We start from the raw sequence: 24899 nt of genomic DNA on the forward strand, positions 1-24899 counted from the left end.
ACCCTACATATAGCACTTACTTTTTGAAAGATGACAGAGGCGTCACGTTGGTTGAGGACAGTCAAGCTAACGCCTCGATCGACCACCGGGGGAGAGGAGACTTCCATGGCGGAGTGGAGGGCGGCGGCGTCCTCCTCATTTCTCATTCGTTTTCCTCCTGAGGGCCTCCTTGAAGCGTTCGAAGCAGGGGGACAAGAGAAACAGTGTCCCACCTCAATGCTCCACCCATTAGCGCCAGAAGATACACTGACCCCAACGCGTCTGGCAAGGAAGAAGAGCAATTGATATACACAAGCAGAAGTGGGCATGGATGAGGGGTCTCTTATATATGATGGCCCTTACTTACTTATCGTCGCGGATGTGAGTGTCTGGGAACAGCAGTAAGGAGGGTGACAATGACGAGGTTGGTGTGGAAGAGATGGACAGCAGAAAAGACACCATACACATTAACAGTAACAAAAGCAGAAGAAAGGGCACTATGCATATCAGTTTTCCACGTAGTCTAAGTAGAAGATGTCTGTGTCGTTTTTCATTATAGGCTTTGAACACACGTAAGATCATTATATTATTCCGGAGACGCCACATGTTAGTTGAACTTTATTTACTGTCCTTGAATTCACTTGAGCAGATTAAACAAAGGTCATATATTTTCGTCCCAGCACAAACAATATCGTATCACGGAAAATAGAAGGCAGCGACTGAGCCTGCAGGACCCTCCGGCGCTCCGCCCGCCACCTCTGGCCGGAAAACAGTCACGAAATTCTCGCCAAGTCATGAGGAAAGTATCTACAAATCCCTTTCAGCAGTGGCGACACGGTGATGGCGGTGAGGAACTAAAAGCTTATATTTCAAGGTCATGATTACTAAGGACCGAGGTGGATTCGTATGGTTCATTTCACCCATATATTATTTCAGCTTAAATAAAATAAAAAATGAGCTTGAATTTTCTTCTCACGTTCATATTACATCACGTATGTCTTACGGCGGGTATACATAAGCATATATCGTGAAATTCATTGCCTGCCACACCTGCATCAGTACTCTGTCGGTGTTAGTCTTATTTTTTATTGATCCGCATTTTTGTGACATAATTGTATTCCTGTCTCCTCATAAAATATTAATCGTTGTTTGGTATAAATGGAGAGTGTTCTATTTGATGAATGTTTTACTTCTATCTTGAGCATCCTCTGACTGACTGACATACGGAATTATTGAATAAAATTTTATTTGAAAAATTATACAGATATTCAGTCAGCTAAGGATAACATATGAAGTATCGACACACTTTACCGTCTAATATGACTATGGTATATAGAAAAAAACTGAAAAATATCTTTATGTGATCAACTATAGCTAAAAAGATGTTGTGGGGAATAGCTTATGATCCAAAAGGCAGCTGCACACTAATTCGTGTTAAAAGCAAAACGCTCATTCCAGAGATTTTTTAAAGTCAATCAATTCAGATTTCTATGGCTCGGAGGAGAGCCCTCCTGGGTATGTCTATATTGCACCTATTCCAGTAATATTGTCATGGTACCTACATTGCCCTAAAAGCTCCACAACACATTGGCAAAGTAATCTGAAAAAAAAAACATTGGACAGTAAGCTAAAGCAAAATCAATTCAATTCAGGGAAAGGCACAGAGGCAGGGATAAAAAATGAAGTAACATTTGATCATAGCAACACAACGGACGTGCTACTAATCGCCAATGACGTGATCAACTTTTCAACGTAAACATAACTTAACCGTATCGATAAACCATGCAGAAGTAAAGGAACGGTAAATTCATACAACTGCTGTACTTCATAGTATTGTAGTAGAAACTACACCTTCGAAGAAACGTTCATGTGTGTGCGTGTGTGTGTGTGTGTGTGTGTGTGTGTGTGTAATTCACCTCTTGGTCTGCTGCGGGTCTCTCTCGAGACAGCCAGGCGTTCCCCTACGGAAGGAGCTCAGAGCTCAGTGACCGATCTTTGGGGAGGACTGAGACCACTCACACACAACACACCGCGACAACGAGGTCACAACTCCTCGCCTTACGACGCGTATGGTAGTGCTAGGTGAACAGGGGCTACACGTGAAAGAAGAATAAACCCAACTTATCTTCACCCGGTCGGTCGGTCCTTCTGATTGTGAGGCAGACGCTCTACCACTGAGCTACCGTATGTGTGTGTGTGTGTGTGTGCGATTTACTTTTCGAGCTAGGGTGTACGTTGTGTGGATCGCAGCTACGTTTGTCCAAATTCTTGAAACTACTCAACGACACAAACAAAAAAAAAAAAAGTATAAAAAATAACTGGGTGATAAGGGTGGACGTCTCACAGTCCTGCCTGATGTGGCGTACGCCCTTTGCCCTCACCAACCCTTCAAGTCATGAAATAGGGGAAGTCAACGCCCGCGCCGAGGCCATTGCTATTCCTAACCCCACTACCTTCACCTTCACCACCATCAGCATTCATGGCCTCGAAGGACGATGTGGCCAGCAGAATCACACAAACGACATCATATTCCCGTTGTACTATAGAGGAAAACATGTGTCAGCATGGTAAAGCTGCATAGAACTCAAATTCCTAGGCATAGAGGAACTCAAGAAGCGTGAAGGTTGTGTCGTTGTTGCCTGGGGATACACTTCATCCTCTCCGTTGTGCCTAAACAGACTCACTTAATAGTAACTTGATCACATCGCCAGAGGCGTTGTGGGCACAGGAAGGGAGGGAACGAGGGAGGGAGGGTGAGCACAGACTCAGGCATACGAGGAGAGGCGAGGATTTTTTTTTTTTTCGGCAAGGCAACAGAGGGATCGGCTGCATACTAGATTTTCCTCCCATCACAATACACACGCTCTGGTGTTGCTTTTACGTATAACAATAACCACAACAACAACAGCAGCAACTACTACTACTGCTACTATCACTACTACTACTACTACACTACCACCACCTCCACCACCCCTATCTCCATATTACTAAGCCTGCCTTGTAAACATAACAACCTACTAGGAGAGGCTCAAGTGGCCACGGCGTCTGTCTGGCGCTAAACTCGGGTCCCAGGACACAAGCCTTCCCTACACACGCTTTGCAGATCATCGCCGGTCTCAAGGAACTCGCCGAGGTGTTGCTAGCTAAGAGGCAGGTATAGCTGTGGTCATGCATGTCCGTACGTATGAAAAGGTCAAATAAATGCAATGATATTTAGATAGATAATGATAGATAGAGTTACAGATGAATAAATGTAGATGAATAGATAGACAGATAGATTGGAAGGTAGGTGTGGAGATAGATAAAAATAGACATAGATACATCAAAAGATCGAAAATAACCACAACCTACACGAAAGCCGTAGCAAATGTGGGTGCCTCGAAATCCTTGAAAATACGAGCCATAGACAGCTAGACGCAAATATAGACAGAAAGATAAAATGATCTAATGTTAGCAAGGAAAAAAAAGGCATAAAAACAGATGAGTTACACTTCAACACAGGAATGGTAACAAAATAAATGAAGTGATCGTTTTTTTTTTTCTCGATTAGCATCACTACGCAGGTTATATAGTTGCTAACTGTTGACCTGCTCTCCCACTGTGTCTAAAGCCAGTTAGTTCCACTGTCTAACAAAGGTTCATTATAAGCGACCTAACCAAACTATATTCTCCACAATGGTTATTCTTTTCTACTCGACACTCGATATTTAAGAGCTTTCCTGCGTGGATTCCTCAATTTTTTTAACCTTCTTTATCACCACCAAAAAATATGTAAGGAGTTTTCATGTTAGCTCACAAACGTGCCGTGTTGAACTGTGGAACTGACCCGTATCCGCTGTCCGAGTGCCTACGTTTCTGCTGAGCTCCGGGAGTAGCGTCTGTATATATGAGTTTGCCTTTAAATACCAGTGGAAAGAAAACGAAGAATGTCTGCAACGAATCTAAAGCAAATGCAAGAAGAGGGTCTGTTGTTCATATTATCCGATGTTATGTTTATATTGCGCCTGTCGAATTCGTTGTTTGTTTGTGCATGTGTGTGTGCGTGTGTGTGTGTGTGTGTGTGTGTGTGTGTGTGTGTGTGTGTGAGAGAGAGAGAGAGAGAGAGAGGGGGGGGGGAGGGGCAATGAGCGACGTAACCCATCACTTCCATCGTGCAGGCGGTAAGAAAGTGTACACACACACACACACACACACACACACACACACACACACACACACACACACACAAACAAACTTAATGAATTCGACAAACGCAGTATAGACATGACATCAAGTAATATGAACAATAGCACACACACACACACACACACACACACACGTTCATGACCACTAGCTAGTTATAACTATCTAATGAAAAGTTTTTTGTGCGTGTGCGTGTGTTCTCTCTCTCTCTCTCTCTCTCTCTCTCTCTCTCTCTCTCTCTCTCTCTCTCTCTCTCTCTCTCTCTCTCAGCAGACACTATGGGAGACCAAGTGTGTTTGCGTAATCGCCTCCGTCACCGCGTACCTGATATTATTTCGCAATGATGGTGGCGGCGCGCGGCGGCTGAGGGCTGGCAAGCACAATACACTGACCACAGACGAAGCATAAATTATAATTACTATGCTTAAGCCATACGCATCAGTTACCTTTGAGGCCGCATAATAATTACACTGCACTTCTCTTGGCTTCTAGTAATGAAAACGTATTGGGATATAATCTGCCTGGGGGAGGTGGGGGGTTAGTGAATTGATGACGGGTACTTAGGATGTGAAGCCTTCATCGTTATGTTCTTTGATCATGAAAGGACCCAAGACTCCTCACATGGAATGAAGGTGGAGCAGTGGTGAATGTCCACCCGAGTGTTTTTACATAACTGAAACGGCGAGCGTTACTTAGTAGAGCATGATGCCTGCCCTGATCCCTTATACAATGACTCAAATTGATGCCGCACGCCTTGTAAAAAGTCCTGGTATATTTTTTTTTCAGATCATATCAAATTTATCGCAGTGATATTTAAGCGCCATGACCAGCGCTTATTTGTGTAGCATTAAAACAATAGAGATAAGACGTATAACAGCGCTTCAATGACCTAAGAACTGTGTAGTGATGAAGGAGTTAGGTGGTAGGGAAGCTGTGAGAGGCGTGTGGGATGAATCACGAAGCAGAACGAAGGTAAACTTTGATGGCGGGAACAGATTACGAATAGGAACATGTGACGAAAAACAAACAAAAAAACACTACTTTAAAAGGATGAGATTTTGTGTAATGAAAGCCCGTGACTTCTTTTTTCGAGGTTATGTGAAGGGTAAAAAAAAAAAAATAATAATTAAATGTGTGTGTGTGTGTGTGTGTGTGTGTGTGTGTGTGTGTGTGTGTGTGTGTGTGTGTGCTTGTTTAATACAGCATCCTTTTGAAGCCTCTGCCCACAGCGAGTCATTACGGTTCCTAATAAAGTGTTTGTTGCAACGTAATAGGATGTCTCTCATTAGTGACTGCTAAGAATAATGAAGGGAATATATCACTGTCCATCTTATCACAAAATCAGTGTTAGTTTCTGCAAATTCAAAAGGGAAGTTACTCTCTCTCTAGTCCGGACAGCAGGGTTTGTGTGGTCTGATTATCTCTTTAAAGACAATGTAAAAACTCTCTCTCTCTCTCTCTCTCTCTCTCTCTCTCTCTCTCTCTCTCTCTCTCTCTCTCTCTCTCTCTCTCTCTCTCTCTCTCTCTCTCTCCACCCCCAACCCCTAGATGTGTTGACCGAGGCTGCGATACACATTATCCTTTACAGTTATTGTCAGTGTGTTTGTGTGTGTGTGTGTGTGTGTGTGTGTGTGTGTGTGTGTGTGTGTGTGTGTGTGTGTGTGTGTGTGTTCTCCATATGATGATGTAGGAAAACCAAAAATTTGAAAGTTTGTACATTATTTTGTGTAGAGAAGCGCGCCTTAAATTTCATATAGCAAATAATTTCCCATTCTTCCAGTTGCTGTTGTTGTTGACAGACTACGTAAGGAAGATTTCTCGCCACATTAACATACGCACACAGCCAGACACGGAGCTTTCTTTCGTGTTTTGACCAGAGGCTCATTCGAGGTGAAGAAGCGTGAGCAAACCACAGAAGAACGATGATTGTGTTGTAGGATGTTGTACTCTCTCATTCATGCATACAGGACAGGCATGCCGTTTTTCGCCTTCCATCCATGTGACTCCCTTCCCCTTTTCCTTCCAGGGCACAACAACAATATCATTCTTTCTCTTTGATATACGAGAATAATGTCTTGCGTCCGATTTCTCTCTAACTGGTTAACACCCTTCCTCGTTGATATGCCCCCCCACACCCCCACATACACACTCTCTCTCTCTCTCTCTCTCTCTCTCTCTCTCTCTCTCTCTCTCTCTCTCTCTCTCTCTCTCTCTCTCTCTCTCTCTCTCCTCCCGCCCCTGCTCGTTAAACTCCCGGCAGTGGGCTGTGCATGGTGCCGCAACACCCCCTCACGGCTACGCTCTCGCCGTGTACCCAGAGACACTCCCGCCGCTCCCCAGGTGAGGAAAGCCACCGCCGTGAAGGGACAGCCCGCCGCCTCCTCGGGGACACCACGTGTCGGGCCGCCAGGTGCGGTTACGCCCTCGCCTCCCCACCTGAGTAACTGCTCTGCGGCAGGGCTGTTGCCTTTATGCGACAGGTACGCCATTAAATTCCCATGAAGACTTAGGGTGCGGGACGCCGCAGTGTGTCTTATGCAATGGCCACAGTAAGGAAAGGAAAACTGCAGGTCCCGTATTTTAATGAGGGAAATTTCACTCTAGGTAATTATGGAAATGATGAGAGTTTGTTGAGAAGATGCACACTCTGTCACTCAACTTGCTCACGAAAATTCAGTGGAAACTCAAACAAATTCAGAGTTGGTAATGTTTAAATTTCAATACAGCAGAAGTGGAAAGTACTGCAGGTTTCGCGATTTCTCTTTAATTTGTTTCTGTCATGCGAGATGTAAAATAGTTGCAACGAAAATAAACTTCAAGATTGTACATGTTCGTGGTCAAGCCTTCCATCCATCCCGACACGCTCCCAGCCACACGCCCCCTCCCTCCCCTCCCTCCCTTTCCAGACCCAAACAGCCGCGTGCCGAGGGGGGCGCGGCAGGGGGCGGGAAAGAGGATCCCCACACGGTATATAAGACCGCCGCAGCACCTGAAACCGTTATTACTCGACCCTCACGTACGCGGGAAGAGCGTGTCGGCCGTGCTAGTGAGACGCCCACGCCACGCAGCGGAGGGCACAGCGGCCATGGTGAGTTACGAAGCACGCGTGTCATTCTGGGACTTCCTGCATAAAGGGAATCCTCCTCGACGACAGGCATTTTAAAGGATAGCAACGTCACTATACTACACTATACACCGACGAAAACTTTACTTTATTGATATCATTTGTTTATTATTCTAACTGATACAAATAGGTAAAAAAAAGTATCTAAAATACATTACATCATGGAGTGGTTCATGACATTTTTTTCAACAATGGTGTTAAAGAGGAGAAAAAACAAAATCTTATTTTTGTCAGTGCAACGCATTTGTATCTTACATGCACACATGTGTCACTGTCTCGCGTTGTGTGTACGTGATAACCTGAGATACGCGGGAACATATTTTCTCTATGTGCTTAGTTAACGCTACTCGCTTGTGTCTGCAGCAGTGATAATTGAATATCCTTTTACTTTGTTTTATTAACTATTTGCAATTTTCTGCTTATTTTCTGATAAGTCAAAACACCTAATAGCTACGAATGTATGCAGAGGTACATGTAAATACAAATTTGCATTTACTTTCGCGCGCGCGCGTGTGTGTGTGTGTGTGTGTGTGTGTGTGTGTGTGTGTGTGTGTGTGTGTGTGTGTTTGCATGCGCATGTGAGTTCGGTAATCCATGAAAGCCTTTTCTATCTATTGAGGCGTGTTATACAGAAACAAGAGACACCAAACGTTTATTAGAAAGGTGTAGTAGACAATGCGGCTGCGGTTAAAGATGGTAATGCTGGTGACAAAGAAAGTTAAGGTTAAGAATTCCCCGTCCTTGCTGTGGTGGGAGTCATGCATTTCACTTACAGTGTTTACGTTGAGTGTGTACTTTCCTCGGCCTCTTTTCCTTGGTCCGTCCCTTCCTTCCCTCCCTCCTTCCCCCTTCACACCCTCAACACTGCAGGTGGCACGACAGACGGTGAAAGCTGCCGCCATTGACTATAATCCCGCTTATCAGAATATTTCCCGGGGCACTTTCATCCCTGTAGCATCACTTACCAGGCCAGTGTGTCATGAAAAGTGGAAGAAGGGAGATCAAGAGACAAATACAGTGAGTGTTATCTGAAACTCATGAACACACAGCGATCTCGATGTTCATGGTACGGGATTTTATAATGTTCAGAGTGGAGAGAGACCATGAAGCGTTACCTTGAGGGGTGTTATTCATCTATACTATTCTGAGATACATAACCACTACATCATCTATGGGTTACGGCAGCACGGTTTCCCTCTCAGGTGTTACCGCTATTACGTGCTCAGGTGGTGATTGTCTCCAGGGTGGACAGGTGCGTTGCGTGGGTGTCAGATATTACAAGCTTCTAACCCTAACCGTGAACACTTTATTTGGTGGACAAGACGTGATTTTCAGCTATAAAGTAACAGCGACACAGAAAGCAGTTTTATTTTTAAGTCATGAGGGAGGAAAGGGAAGTTGAAAGGGATTACCAAACAACGTATACATGCTGGTGAATTATAGTAAACAGAAGGGAAAACTTCGATAAATCTCAGCTACTTTCTACTCCACCATCTGTATAATCACTTCCTCTTCCTTCATCATTCACGAGAGCCCCGTAGTGGTGTCGCCCAAGTAGGCCCGGTCAACACGAGGGGCCAGGGGTACACAAACCAGTGATCGCCGCCAGTACTCAGTAAACACGAGGACCGCCGATGCGTGCTGTAGAAGAGGCGATTACCACTCTTTCCAAACTGAGGTAATATTAACATGTTCGCAGGAGGTGTGTGTGTGTGTGTTTAGAAGAAAGCTGCTCAAAGGTGTGTGTGTGGGTGAGGGGTAGGGGGGAGGTGTGTGTGTGTGTGTGTGTGTGTGTGTGTGTGTGTGTGTGTGTGTGTGTGTGTGTGTGTAAGAAAGAGAGCGAGCGAGAGAAAGAGAGAGAGAAAAAAAAGGGGTAGGGTATAAAAAGAAAATATGGGGATGATAAAAGGTAGAAAGTCCGTCGAGAAATACCATGCCACGGTGCTTATGCTCGGCCCCTTGTCACTATCTGTCTTCGTGACCTGTAAACCTGTAAGGATGGCGAGAGGAGGGCGCAACGTGACGGTCACATTACTTTAGCCTCCTTTCCCGTGGCTTTCTCTAGGCTGACACCCAAACAAATGATGCACAACACGCATCTCATCTTCCTTATCATGCTCCCACGTAACCTTGAAGACAACGCGTGAATCGAGGTTGCATTCAAGTCACCTCACCTTATCTTTCTCTGGGCTTTAAAATACATTGCAGTAAAAATAAATACCATGAATTAAAATCTGCAAAACATCTCCACATACACTAAGGCACAACGGTTCGAACCCCAGTACAGCCGAGTGACATCAGAAAGGGCATCCGATCTTACATTTAAAAGCTACAACCTTCAACCAACAACCCGATACGAACATAAGGAAAAAAATGACATGACAAAAAGGAAACTAACAAAATCTTACAGTATTCTAAATGTACGCCTTAGTGACGATGGAAGCTATACTACAATTTCAATGAGCGAGGACCAGGAAGGCGAGTTTCTTTGGTGAGGTATGATAATAAGGACCAACACACTCCCCTTCTAATGATAAAAGAAGGGGTCATTAGCGCGTCTGCCGCCGTGATGTATTGAAGCACCGCCACCCTCCCTCAGAGTGTACGGGAGAAAGCTGAGGTGAGGATGGGTGGATGGGTGGATGGGTGGGTATAGGTAGGTGTGTAGGGAGGTAGGTTAGTGAATGATGACGAAGTGGCTGGTGGCTGAGGGAATAATATATAAACAAAACACACACACACACACACACACACACCATTAGATAAGATTGGAATAAACATTAAGAGTTACGCAATTTAAAACAATCAATTACTTTACCATGGTGACGAAACGCAAAGATTGACTTAACATGCTTGAATTCATTTGTATATGAGAGAGAGAGAGAGAGAGAGAGAGAGAGAGAGAGAGAGAGAGAGAGAGAGAGAGAGAGAGAGAGAGAGAGAGAGAGAGAGAGAGAGAGAGAGAGAGAGAGAGAGAGAGAGAGAGAGAGAGAGAGAGAGAGAGAGAGAGAGAGAGAGAGAGAGAGAGAAATGGCACCTGAGACCTGCTGGAAGTCGTAACAGGTGTCAGGTAAAGAAAAACGTCTTGCGGGTTGCCTAAAATTGCCTGAGGGAGGAGACGCGAATGTATTACCTGTCATGCTGTTGTTGTTGCTGTTGGTATTGTTGATGATGATGTTATTGTTGTAGTAACTAAAGTTTTCGTTGCTGCTGTTGATTTTTTGTTGTTACTATTAATTTTGTTGTTGTTATTGTTCTTGTTACTGGGGGTGGTTGTGGTGGTTGTAGTGATAGTGATGGTGGTAGTGTTGTTGTGGTTGTTAATGTTGTTGTTGTTGTTGTTGTTGTTGTTTGTAGTGATGGTGATAGTGGTGATGACGTTGTTGTTGTTGGTAGTGGTGGTGGTGATGATGTTGTTATCGTTGGTAGTGGTGGTGATGGTAGTAATGGTGGTAGCAGTGGGGAGTGAGGGTGGGGGCAGCAAGATATGTCAAAGTTCTAAAGCGGTACTAATATGAAACAAATAGTCCTGCAAGCTTATTTGATGATGGTGCTGTTAAGGTGAGTTACAGACGCTTGTTTTGAAGTGATATTGTGCTAAAAAAGATTAAAAAGTGTTGAATCCTTGCTTGGGACTAACATAAGAGTAGTGAGGTGGTGCTGAAAGGCGGGGTAGTGTAGAAGACTAAAGGCGGCGTCACACTGGGCAAATTTCTCCCAACATGTTGCTCGTTTTGGTTGGTGGTTGGGCAAAATGAACAACCACCAACAAGATTTGGCGGATCGGGAAGGATGGACAACGGTTGTGTTGCCAGACTGTTGGGAGAAATCGGGGTCAAATGACATTCGTGCTATAAGCTGTAAATGTAAATTGAAAATCAATCATCGTACATATTTACTCAAATTGTCAACTGTAAAACTCCAAAAACCGACGTACATGTGCAAATATGTGTTTGTGATTTACTTGTCCAATGTGTAAAGTTATTTATAACACTCAACTGACTGTGATGGTATGCTGGGGGGAGTCTGTGCCTGGCGCGAGGTAAACAAACTGTTAAGATGGAGAACACTGCCTCTTCTGGCGCTTCTGCAGTCGTAGCACATGCTTCATTATGTGCAATGTTTCAGCACAATCTTCTAAAGCCTCAATATCCTTCAGATTCATGGTAAAGTGGATGGAGAGATGCTGGCGCGGTGTTTGTTGTTGTTGGAGCGCAGCATCAACACAACAGTTCAGGGTCAGTACAGTGTGATGCACAACATTGTTATTTGGCGATATCACCAACGAAAACAGCCAACATGTTGGGAGAAATTTGCCCTGTGTGACGCCGCCTTTAGTGACGGAGCGTGAAGCGAAGAGGTACAGTACTTGACACAAACTGATATTGTGAAACTGAGCACCCACGGCCAAGTCCCATCTGTCGTCGAATATCTGAAATTACACGTTACCCAATGTCACCCAGACGATGACCGCAACATAGGGGATCACCGAAAGGGCCGTCGATGTAACACTGGCCTTGGGGAGGAATACAGAGCTTACAACATAATCAGCCGAGGAAGAAGAGAGGGGTTAGGGGAAAAAAAAGATGAGTGTGAGAGAATGACAGGAAAAGGGAAAATGAGCGATTGAATGAGAAGGGGAATGGAGCTAGAAGAGAACAATAACAAAACAGTAATCACAGTAAGAAAAGAACAATAAAAAAAAAAAAAAAAAACCAGACGCGTTGCGCCAGGAGCCAAGGAACACGAGGGTAATGACACCGAGTCGTTTCCAAGTTCAAGGCGGACGTTCAGGTATTTTGAAAGTCATGCAAAAACACCAACGCGAAAATGAGTGCATGATGAAGTGTCTTGTTTACAGGTCACACACACACACACACACACACACACACACACACACACACACACACACACACACACACACACACACACACACACACACACACACAGAAGAGAGAGAGAGAATATATGAGTAAATAGCATACTTTAGCTTCTTTTGGCCCAATTTTCTGGTGCTACTTTCTGAGTGACGCTCAACTAAAAGAGAGAAAGCGGCAGAGTAAGAATGGTACAGAGCGAATGCACAAGTAAGAGCGAAAATATAGGAAATATGAAATTTTACATGTAGTCAAGGAGGAGACCAAGCGTGGAAGAAAGCGAGAATAAGTACCTGAGAGTAGAGGAAAAGAGCTGAGGAGAAGCGTGCGTCTGAAGATTAAGGAGCAGCGCTAATGACCGAGATTCGTGCGGCTGAAATACAAGACCCCAGGTAGTGGAGGGGATTATGACGTGCTTTGTTCCTCGTGTTCCGTACGCGTTTGATAATGATGATAGTGATAATAATAATAGTAATCGATCATCCTAATCTCTTCTTTTCATCTTTTTCTTCTTCCTTTTCTTTTTCTTCTTATTCTTATTATTATTATTACATTAAAATTAGTATACGCAAATAGAACCATGCAGAAGGATTACATTTTGTTCGTTCGTGCAAGGCTGTGGTACTAATCCTTCCCTCTCCCTCCATTTGACTCCCTCCTCATCCACACGCCCTTTTTCCCTTATACTGATATTCTCTTACGTATCAACTCCTTTACTCTCCTCTATTCTTTCCCTAACACCCCCTCCTCTCCTTCCTCCGCCGCCCTTCCTCCCATTATCTTTACCCATATGCCATTTGCTTACTTTATCCATTCTTTTCTCCTTTGCAATATCCCTTGTCTCTTTATTCCTGCTCTTCTCACCTCATATTTCTCTTCTACATGTATGTTTGCTTTAGTTTTTCCTTTCTTCCTCCCTCCCTCGTTGTAGCCCTCCCTCTTCCCTTCAGTAAAACCCTTCCTTCTCTTCTTCCTTGAACTTAATATTCCTCCTTCATTCACTCCTTCCACGTAAACAAAAGCTTACTCTCCTGTTTTCCTTTCCAAACCTCCCCTTCTTACTAGTCCTCCATCACTATTAGCTAACCATCCCAGTCTCCCCCTTGCCACCTCTCCCCTTCTCTTCTTCTCTTAATTCCTCCTCTTCCTCTTACTACAGTCCTCCCTCACACAAATTAAACCCTCCCCTCCTTACCCTTCCAAACTCCCCCTCCTTACCAGTTCTACATCCTTCCAGCCCCCTCTCCGTCTCTCTCTCCCCGTCCCCTTTCCCTCTGGCGTGAGAAAGGAACAATAAGCTCCAGGTAATCACGTAGGAAGGAGGTCAAACACACGCGCATTAAGACAATATTGCTGCTTGGCTCTGGTTTCCCTTCACTGTAGCGCGCATGGTTTAGTTCTGCAGCGTTAACATGAATCGCAAGAACCTTCCTCCGGCGCCTACTTTTGCACTGCCCGTGATTCATGTTAGTCCTGTTTACGGTGCACACCCTTGACCTGTATTATGAAGTAGTACGTAAGATCGTAGCTCGAATCTGTTTACTTCTTTGTTTAATATTTCTGGTTGGACACGAATTAGCTCTTATTTGTATTTCGACGTATTGTTGTGCTGGAAGCTTCCCCCGGCGACCATAGGCCTCTAGAAGGCTCCCGGAGAAACGAGCAAAGGGGCGGGGAGCAAGGCGAGCCGTCCGCGCCCCACGGGGCGCGGCCAGGCGCCAGGCGGGAAGTGTTGCCAACTCGCATATATTTTTGCTACATGTTCTTGTATGATCTGAAATATACTGTAATATTCTAGACTGTACTGTTCTGGATATATATAGGAGAAGAGGGCGAGAGAGGGCCAGTCCCAGTCATAGTAAGCTAGTGGTAAGTGAAGAGTCAGAGTGAAGTGTACTACTAAGGAAGAATATTAAACTACAGAAGCTGTGCAAAGTGTTTACATATCTCCCTCCCACGGAGTCTCCTGACGGCGACACGGAACCCAAGTAACACGTCCGGCATAACAGTATTATGAAGTAGTGCATAAGATCGTAGCTCGAATCTGTTTACTTCTTTGTTTAATTCTTCTGGTTGGACACGAATTAGCTCTTAGTTTTATTTCGACGCCACGTACTAACGCCGCCTCTCTACTACCCTCTCCTAGTCACTGTTCCATCCAATGATTCTTTAATTAAGGTAATCCCTCAGACTCCTTGTTTCCATCCATCCGAGTGCAGTCAATAAAGTGCTCTCTTCATACACGCGCACCCCTCCACTGGCTTAATGGTTAAGCCACAGTCTCTCATCCCAACAGACTGAGGTTCGAGCCCTTTTCGACCAAAGTATTTTTCTGCCAACGAGGAACAGCGTTTACTCTTTCCTCGTGTGCAAAGGGTTCAATTCCCAGGTACACACCCACCCACACCCCCCCACACCCACACACATACACTCACAATACAAGAGTCAGCCCTACCGTTTTCTCATACGTTGATTCGTGTTTTTAGTGTAGACTTAGATAGTTTTCAGGTCTCTCTCTCTCTCTCTCTCTCTCTCTCTCTCTCTCTCTCTCTCTCTCTCTCTCTCTCTCTCTCTCTCTCTCTCATCGGTTTAATGATAGATCACCTAGTCTGGACCATGGGGTACGTCTGTGTGGTCTGATTTTGTATGTAAATCTCTCTCTCTCTCTCTCTCTCTCTCTCTCTCTCTCTCTCTCTCTCTCTCTCTCTCTCTCTCTCATACTTCATAATGTAATGCGTGCTTGACCTTTGTATTGGGTTAGCAGAAGCTTTAAGATGGTGATAACGTGACGCACTAAACAAGTCGCTATATATGCTATGGCTTCTGTTACTCGGGTCAGGTAATTCTTAAAAGATGACATGAAGGATCAGTGAGTTATCCATCCTGCCTTCTTGCTGTGTGTCTGAGCATCACGGACATAAAGACAGTAACTTGAGATTAATTAACGTTTGGTGACAAGTAGGTAATGCACAGTTCTCCGGTCCTGCACAGCGCTCCTCCAGCACTCTGCCCGGCACCATCAGGTCAGAGCCACATCATTCTGAATATGGCGAGCAACAAATACTTGCATCCAGCGGCTCTGAATCTGAATGGCGGGAGCAATTACCCGATAAGACCTTGTAATCCCCAAATGGAAGTGTATTAGTGGGACATCCGTTTTCAATTTATGTTCTTTTTTCACTTCTAGCGGTTTTTTTCTTTTTGTAATTCGTTTGATTTTTTTTTATTAAACATATAACGAATAATGAATTTCAGGAGTGATGAGCTTTGTGATAAAAACTAGATAGCGTTTATCGGTAACACCTAGATCAAAACACACAGCTAACTACATTCACTTCAATACATTATTTTTTCTTTTTCGTTTCATTCTTTTTTTTCATTTTTACTTGTACCGTTATTTTGTTCTCCAGCTCTCACACTTAATGAGGCTCAATTTACACACCCTCCATCACACGTGCGTCCTTCATCATGGGTACGAAAGGGAGCGGAGCAGACTGCCGAAGGAAAACAAGAGGAGGAGCGAGTGAGTTGCGGCGATGGGTCCATACATATTCTTAAAAGTATCGGGCTCCCATTACAACTATTTTCCAAGATTAACCGGGAGCCCGAGTGGAAAAAAGAAAAAAAGGCCTCTAAGCGAATTAAAAAGAAAAAAAAAAAAATCATCAAAACCATAATATATTATATATATAACCAACATTTGTGATGCATCATCTGCATCATCTATTCAGGGGGTTTATATCAAATAAAAATATGGGCCCTGCTGCACATGGTAAAAGCAAACAATTTGGCCCGTCGCTGTTACCGGGTTAACTAGGTTTTTATGAGTGATTTTCCCGTTCAAAGTGCGGAAGTTGTGTAACCCTATCGCTAGGCATCAGAAAACAATCCATGGAAATCCCAACAACTCCTATACGAGAGGCTCTTAGAACAGGCGAACTAGGGCACCGATAAGTTGGAGAACAAGGTCGGCATTGTAAGACTCTTTCGCTTCTCACATCAGCTATTTCGAAAGGTCATAGAGAGGGTCAGTCGGGTTCTAATGAGTGTTTCTTCAGGTTCATGGTACAGAAGAAGAGTCAAACTAACACCGGGGTGATCAAACTACTCCTGGAAATGACCACAACTCCTACGAAAGCCTTGTCAAACATGTGTGCTTGGGCGACGGAATATCTTATAATACAACCCTTCGAGTCATGGAGTGCGAGCTGAAGTGAGTTACAAAGCGCTAATGAGTGAAAGAGAAGGCAGAAGTGACAGTGGACGCAGCGTAATAAGTTTTGTTCCCTCCCATTACTGCTGGAGGGAGTAAACTTTCCCTTTCCGTCATTTAGCATATCGTCTTGGTGACCACATGCTGCAGGCACCTGTGTTTGGACTACCTCAACACCCCCCCAGCCCCCCCCCCCCTACCGCCATCTACACTCCTCCCTCCTTCCTCTCAACCTTAGCTCCCATCAACTACACGTGCCAGCCTCGTACCCTCATATCCCGCTCCCTTTTTTTCTATTCTGGGATGTCGAGAAGAAAGAAGGTCGCCTCGCCTCGTTCGTACCACACTTTTAATCAAATTTATCATCATTAATATTAAACCCAGTGCAATATAGTGCAATAGGTAGAGTCTGAAGAGTACAAATAAGATGAGCTGCCAAGCGTAAAAACCTGACATACCTAAGACACAGAGAATTAAGGCTTAAGGGAATAAAGAAGAAAACATGAATAGCTTGAATAAGATGTGGTCGATTGATACGATGAAGCAGGTCCCGGAAAACCTTATCAATTAGCGCCAGGTGATATCCAGCTGCACATGACCAGGCTGACGCGCAGTAGTAGTAGTAGACGTAGTAGTAGTAGTAGTAGTAGCAGTAGTAGTAGTGTAGTGTAGTAGTAGTAATAGTAGCAGTAGTAGTAGTAGTAGTAGTAGCAGCAGTAGTAGTAGTAGTAGTAGTAGTAGTAGTAGTAATAATGAGTGTGCAACGAAACACCGAAAACAATTGACAAAAATGGAGAAGTTGGAAAAACGATTTGTCACCTTTCTCCTAACCAGAATTATGTAAATCCTTGTAGGTATCCCTTTACATTTCCTTCTCACTATTGCGCATTTTTCACCCGGGAACAAGCTATAGTCACTCCAGTAGTACACGCAGTAGCCCTATAGCGCACTTATAAAGCAGTTTTCTTACTCCTTTAAACCTTATAAACCACTTAAACACACTCTAAATCACCTTGACTTGGACTAGATTATTTCTGCATTTTACATACCATCCACTTAACCTACATCCCAACAGCATACAAATACATTCCCTGAAATAAAAATATCTATAATCTTACTGGTAATGCTACTACTAATGATAATACTCCTAAAACTACTACTACTACTACTACTACTACTACTACTACTGCTGCTGCTGCTACTACTACTACTACTACTACTACTACTACTACTACTACTACTACTACTACTACTACTACTACTACTACTACTACTACTACTACTACTACTACTACTACTGTTGCTGCTTTTTATGATAATGAGACTGAAAAAGTGAAAATGCAAATACTGAAACATTCTTTGTCAAGTGGTGAGACTCAAAAACCAGCGTTCCGCATTTCCGATTATTGATGAGCACACACACACACACACACACACACACACACACACACACACACACACACACACACACACTATAAAGCTGAAAGCAAAATCAGGAGTGAGTGTCGTCCAGGTAAAAGGTTTCCTGCAGCGCATTAACAGGAGTGGACGGCTGACAATGGCTCCTGCAGCTCCCCGTCCCTCCCTTCCCCCTTCTTCTCTCAACAGGCTGGCAGGAAGAGACGAAGGGAAAAAAAAAAAGGGGGGGGGGGCAGGGAGGGAGCAGGACGAGCTCTTAAATGAAAAGGTGCCTGGGGTTCCTGGAGAAGCAGCTGCCGTTTGTCACACCGCCAGGCTGATGAACGAGAAAGTTAAGTCGAAATAGCGATATCGGCCCTCTTCAATGCCCTTCCTTACTCCTTTGAGGCTGGTGGAGGTGGAATGATAGGACCAGTGTTAGTTACATCACCCTAATTAAGTAGGTCTTACGGCATGATGAGGTTGTCGATGGAGATATTGTGCGGGAAAGTGAGGGAGGCTTGGCGGTAGTGTTCACGTAGAGGCACATAAGACCACCTGTCGCCCCTCTCGAGAACCCATCATTACCTGCGTCAGTTACCACATATTTGAATAAACGAAAGGCATCACTTAACAGCGGTTTCTCTTGACTTTCGCTTGCGGGCGGAGATGGCATAAGCCTGTAGCAGTGTCACCCAGTCCCTTGCGTCCCCTTGTTGTGAACGCGGGTCCTGCTGCGGCCCCGAGATGGAGGGCTGCTGGCACAGACTCAAGGTAACCCAGCTAGTGACCAACCACCCGCTGGAAAGATCGTTGCGTGCTGTTCAGTTTCGTCGATCCTTTGTTTGTGTTGCTGAAGGGTTACAACAGTGCAAGAAACGCTCCTCTAAGTGTTGTGCCAAGTGGTGTTACACGATGGGTGAAAACAGTGAAAATTGTGTTCTCTGAGTCCACAGTGATGCTCGCTACGCCACAGCGGCCGTCACTTTCATCACAGGTCATGATGCTTGTTCCGTTTTGATGCCATTTGGCTTAGGTGGCCCGTCACTTAATGATGATTCGCAATTAATAATCACTCCATTATAATGCGTTGGGTGCAAGAAAATTTGTCTGTTTTGTGTTTGCTGCATTGCCTCTATTTACATCAGTGATCGCCTCCACAAACAAACAAAACAACAACTCTCCAGTGAGGGCATTACGACTATATTTACACCTCAACACAAACAAGACTTACATTTCAGGCGGAGTTTTTAACACAGTATTGCAGAAGAGCTAAATACTGTGTGCAGTATCTGTCTATGTATTTAAAGTTTAGTGTTCTTAAAAAACGTTCTTAAAGGATAAAATAGACAAGTGTATTGTAAATATGACGTGTTGTTGCCCTGAGGCGGACCCACGCGACGGTGGCCGAGCGGGGCTGGAGGTCAGTGTGGTGGGGTTCTGGAAAGCTGAAGACAAACCTAACCAGAGCGACGTCGGGCCAGGCATGACACCAAGCAGTAGATATTTGAACTAATACAGATACAAATAATACAGTAAGACAACGTCACCACGCATACTGTGAGACTGCCTCGGAGCATCCGTTGACCGCCGGGTGACGGGAGGTGCAATCAAGTTCACGCTTTCCCTCCCGGCGGGCCTGTGCTGGGTCTGGCGGCGGCGGGGTCGAGGCTGCCCCGTTAATTAAGAGCTCCGTCAAGCCGCTGCAAGTCTTACCCCTGATTCCCACTCCTGTCCCACACTCCAAATGCATCTTTTTTTTATTTAGTACTTCAAATTAATGACGTTTTAGCACCACAAACGTACATTATAGCAGTAAAGTTGTACATGTATACGTTATGGCCCTCCCTTGTTGACTTTTCGTTCTGTTTTCTGTACAGGAGCAGCACCTAACGGGCTTTTTTAATGTTTTTGCCCTTGAGCTGCTTCCTTGGCTGCAAAAAAAAAAATAATAATAATAATAATAATAATAATAATAAAAAAATAACATATATGTTTGTTTTTGTAGCTTTGTGGTACAGCCTCATCTTGGATAATTATTATCGTGTTACTTTTCTTGCAGGAAAGTCGGTGGAAGGTGGCGGGTGTGGCGATGGTGGTGACGGCAGTGCTGGCGGCGGGTGCGGCGGCGCAGAACCAGCTCTCCCACACCTCCCTTGCCGTCAGTCTGCCTCTTGGGGATCTCGCCGCAGCTGCCTCCTCAGGGCAACAAAACACGCCTTCTGAAGCAGACAGCGTCGGCGACTTTTTAGAGCAACACCGTCTAGCAGCGTCTCCTGAGGATGCGTCGAATGAGCTGTTACGCATCACGCCCGTCAAGCTCACACAGGAGGGCACAGTTGAGGTGCTCAACGAGGCCCCTGAGAACCCTGCCAAACTTGTTAATTCAGAAGCGGGTGAACACTTCTTCATCGTTGTGAATGATTTCACCGCAGACACTGTTAACAACGCTCCCCCTGCCAGTGAGGGACCTCAGGCTGATATTCATATTCCGGACGACGGCGCTGAAGCTCCGACCTCCGCCGTGGCTGAGGTTCAGGATGCAGAGATCATTCACAGCGAAGAAGATCCACTATCCACACAACATTCTTCACGGATAGTTAACGATATTGACCAAAATATCTCGTCACCCGATGACGATGCTGAGATAACTGATCCGTCCGTTGTGTCGGGGGAGAGAGGAGCCAAGGCTATCACGTCTATTGCTCCGGCTGACGCAGAAGTGTTCCAGCACCCTCTTGCCGAAGATTCTGTACTCCAAGTTGAGCAATCCTTTGACATTATATCAGAGGTATTTACAGAGTCTACTCCCGCGAGCACACTGCCTATCGAAGCTCAGTTTCAAGATTTGTCCCTGAGAACAAATGAAGCACCACCTACAACTGAGACACCAGTGACAGCACCATTATCAGACATAGGCATGGATGATGTACTGCCGACTGACTCGTCTGCAACAGATTCGCAGGCTTCATCTGAAATATCTTTAGAACAAACACCCGATGCAGTTCCTGACAAAATATCTGCAGAGGAACAAACACCTGAACCCTTTCCTCCAGAAATATTTGTACAGGAAACATCACCAGCTCCAATTCCTGTCAGAATATCTTTAGATGAACCGGCTCCTGATACTGTTCTTGCTAAACTGTCGGTAGAGGAGGCAACACTTAGTCAAGTTCCTCATGAAATACCTGAAGTCACAGCTCATGATGGTGCAAGAGAGTCACATGATGTGAAGGCTCCAAAGACTCAGCTGGAGACAGGTAGCGCAGAGGTCGAATTGCCGAGCTTCAGTAACACCGATGAGTCACTTGAAAGTCCTGATCCCATCCATCCTCCTTCAGATATTAACAATCCAGGCAGTGTATCTACAGAGGCGGCCCAAGAAGCCTTCGTGCAACAGCCAGTCACGAGTAAAGCTGCTCGACTTGTGGAGTTAACGCCCACGGTTCAGCTGCCATCTCCTGGAAATCAAGACGAACTAAATGAAGCTGCTGCACTTGCTGCCGTTGGGGCAACTGCCGCAGTTAGCTCCTCGGAACCACAGCTTGAGGTGGGTCGTGTGAGCTTCGACGAAGTGCTGTTTGTCCAGGATCTGCCTCAAGGAACAGGTCGTGCACCGGAGGACACATTGGATCCCTTTGCCCCACAGATTGAAAACTTTGATCCTAACGCACCGATAGACGATAAGGTAATTATGATCTTAATGCCAACACCAAAATAAATACTTGTTTTATCATACTTCAATTGGTGTTACTTCATGGGAACGCTTGCCTCGTCTACAGATGCTGGCCGACGTGCGCGAGTGGATCGCTGAGGACTCTATTTCCGGCGAACCTTTCAACCACTCGGACGTCATCGTGCTGCCCGATTTGCCCATGGAGGACATAGAGATCTTCTTCCTGGCCGAAGACCCTCAGGTGAGAGCTCTGAACGTCGTTTCTTCATTCCTCTCCCTCTTGATAGTCAGATAAAGGTACGCGCATTGAGGGCATGCAGAGATGGCTGCAGGAGGCAAATGCATTTCATACTGAAACGTCTTTTGACTAAAATCCCTTTAGGCAAACGACAGCCCGGCGACGGAGGTGCAGGGCGTAGGCGTGACAAAGGTGAAGCAGCAGCTGCAAAAGGACGAAGTGCACATAGCGGCGCTCCATGACGCCATTCCCTTCAGCCCCGGCGACGTGCAGATCACCCCGCAGGTTCACGAGGCGGTGAAGGACGCACTGGAAGCTGAGATCGCCGCCATGGGAGCGTTTGGGTGAGATGGGCAAAATTTTCCATTCATCGGTTTCTTAGTGAGAACATGCTGCAAGCTTTGAAGTTATATTTTCGTTCTGTTAGTGAGTGAAAGAGAAGTCTCAGTTTCTCAGTACACCTGTAAACTAATAAGATCTGAGTTAAAGAAAACTAACACCACATTCATTAATTTGTGTTCAAACATACTGAATGACACAAAGGTATTTTATCCGCAAGTTATTTCAGTATCACAATTATATACTCTATGTATTGGTTAGGAAGGCCAGGGTCCTTTTACAAAGCTTTGTTCTTTGCAGAACGAAGGTGCCGGACGCAGCAACAGCACCAATCATTCCTCCAGCACCAGCACCAGCTACGATAACCTTCCCCGCCCCCGCGCCGGCCCCAACACACTTTTCTGGCGCAACTCCAGCTCCTGGTCCACCACAGGCTTTTGAAATAGATACGACTTTTGATCCGGCTTCAGAACAAATTTCCAAGCCTGGTCCGGCGCACGCCCCGACTCCCGTCACATCGCCTGTCCCAAAACCACCCCAAGAGCCCATTACACAGCCAACCCTGGGACAAGTCCAAGGACCAATTTCACATGAAGTACCACAACAGAATTTACAACCAGCACCAGCGAAGATTCAAAGACCAGCAGCACCCCCACCTGCACCTGCATACGACACTGCTCCAGCTCCTGCCCCTGTCCCACAACCCACAGAGCCCCTGGCACCGGCACCGCCCATCACCCATCGACCCCCCTCCACCAGCCAAACTTACCGCCCTAGACCGAAACCTACCCGCCCTGGACCAAAGCCTACACAACCAAGACCAAAGCCTGCACATCCAGCCTACCAACCTCAACCAGAGCCAACCCGCCCACCCTACCAAAAACGACCAAGGCCGACTCGTCCACCTTACCGCCCGACCAAACCCACTACACCCTCCACGTATCCCCCTTCCACACCCTCTCCTCCCCAGGAATACAAGCCTGGACGACCGCCAATCTCCTACGTCCATGTTGGAGAGCCTACACCAGAGCACTTCAAGCCACCCTCGTATCACGGACCCGTACCTCAACTTCCTACCTCCTATGACGATTTCTCATCCCCACCAAGGCATCCTCCCCGTCGGCCTCCTCCTTCTCCTCCTCCCCGTCCTGCTCCACCTCCTCCCTCATATAAGCCACCGTCTTCTTCATATAGACCACCGTCTCCCACATCTTATAAGCCACCATCTTCATCCTCATACAAGCCACCGTCTCCCACATATACTCATCGCCGTCCTCCGTCCTACAAGCCACGCCCACCCATTACGCATCCTCCTGCGGTGCCTTCCTCGCCTCAGTACAGACCACCGCCCAGACACAAGCCTCCCTCACACACGTTACAATACGCTAAGCCTCCTGCCACCACACCAAAGCCCCAGTACAGGCCTCCTCCGGCGACGCACAAACCTCACAAGACTCCGAAGCCCATCCTGGCACCGGTGCTGGTCCCCGCACACCTCTCAAGCCTCGTATTCCCCAAAGGTGTCACATTTTCTGGACACCACAAGCCACGGCCTCCCTCGCTCTTTCACCTCCCCTCGTTCTTCAGAACAGAGCGTAAGCAACGACTCCAGGTCCCGGCTTCTGTGGTGAGTCGACTCGATTCATATCAGCCCGACTGGGTGGCCGACTTGGAGCCTGAGCGCCGCTAAAACGAAGCCCTGGCCCCAATGACCAACTGAGGTCATCGTGCATCACTCGCCCTTTGAGGTCAGGCGAACGTACTAACAAAAAAACGAGTCCCACGAAACTAATCCTTAAACACCAAATTATCAGTGCTGTTCTGAGTTTTGGGGAATGTGAATGGTTGTCACGAGAACCAAGACGGCTCAAGCTAACTAGCTTCCGTTGGTGCTCCTCAGCGAAGGCATCGTCGAGGCCTTGACTCCCAGCTCAACGCGGAATATGAAAACCTTATTAGCTGTAGACAGGTGACCATTGACGAGGGTGTGCATACTGTTGTTTTATCAAGGCTGACTTGTCGTTATCCAATATATATGACGGGTAAATAATTGTTTACAAATATTTTAATATGTAGATAATACATTTACAAGCTAGAATGAGTGTGGCAGAAGTGACGTGATATGTATATTTTTTTATCGATAGGCATTTGTTTAACAAGTGCCTGACGTAGTGAAATTAAGAATGTATGTTATTGATGTGCACAGCCGTTGTACGTATTTATTAAATTTTGTAATTGCTAACTTTGAGAATTATGTCCTGGGCTTCAGCGGTGCCTTTTTCAGCTTCTTCCTCTCAGTGGTAAGTGTCGCGACGGTGGCGGCGAGACAAGTCAGATCAGAGAATGTGATGATGGTGAGGACAGACAACGTGCTTGCACCTCACACCATCACTTGACTAAATTGGGTATTAATGTTGAGGACTGGGTTTATTGTAAAGATTAATTATGATACGTTTAAAGCAGCATAATTATCTGCCGCTTGCGATCACCACCTTTGGCAATCACGAGTTTGGTCAGTGGCGTCTTGAATTAGCCTGTTAGAGTAAGAAAAAATCTGGTGCGTAACACTCAATAAGGCTTCAGGAAGAGTTCCTTACTGCACAACATTGATTCAGCATTAATCTCTGCGGGGAAGGAAAAGTTCTCTGAGTCATTGATTATCTGGGTTTACACACACACACACACACACACACACACACACACACGCACACACCAACAAACAAACACATCTTCACACAAAATTGACACCCACCCACATCCAACCCACTGCACCCCCTCCCAACACAACCAAACACGCATACACACACATAGAAACTGACACACACACACATCTTCACACACCCACGCCTCCCCCAACCCCTTCACACCCACCC

At 45.7% G+C, this 24899-nt stretch overlaps 1 protein-coding gene across 1 annotated transcript; it reads left to right on the plus strand.

Moving 5' to 3' along the window:
- The first annotated feature begins 7180 nt into the window (after nucleotides 1-7180).
- On the plus strand, nucleotides 7181-24261 carry LOC126985527 (nascent polypeptide-associated complex subunit alpha, muscle-specific form-like). The gene is made up of 5 exons (XM_050840594.1): nucleotides 7181-7249; nucleotides 19836-21461; nucleotides 21556-21690; nucleotides 21832-22031; nucleotides 22327-24261. The coding sequence occupies exons 1-5, from the start codon at nucleotides 7247-7249 to the stop codon at nucleotides 23714-23716; spliced, it is 3354 nt and encodes a 1117-aa protein (XP_050696551.1). The 5' UTR covers nucleotides 7181-7246; the 3' UTR covers nucleotides 23717-24261.
- Nucleotides 24262-24899: the final 638 nt, after the last annotated feature.

The sequence above is a fragment of the Eriocheir sinensis genome, chromosome 1 (genome assembly GCF_024679095.1).
Source record: "Eriocheir sinensis breed Jianghai 21 chromosome 1, ASM2467909v1, whole genome shotgun sequence".
Classification (NCBI taxonomy): Eukaryota; Metazoa; Arthropoda; class Malacostraca; order Decapoda; family Varunidae; genus Eriocheir; species Eriocheir sinensis.

Bases quoted from the DNA above. Each gene is read 5' to 3' on its own strand.
- LOC126985527 (XM_050840594.1), top strand. The intron at 21,462-21,555 runs GTAATTATGATC...CCTCGTCTACAG, and splicing joins ACGCACCGATAGACGATAAG to ATGCTGGCCGACGTGCGCGA. The intron at 21,691-21,831 runs GTGAGAGCTCTG...AAATCCCTTTAG, and splicing joins TCCTGGCCGAAGACCCTCAG to GCAAACGACAGCCCGGCGAC.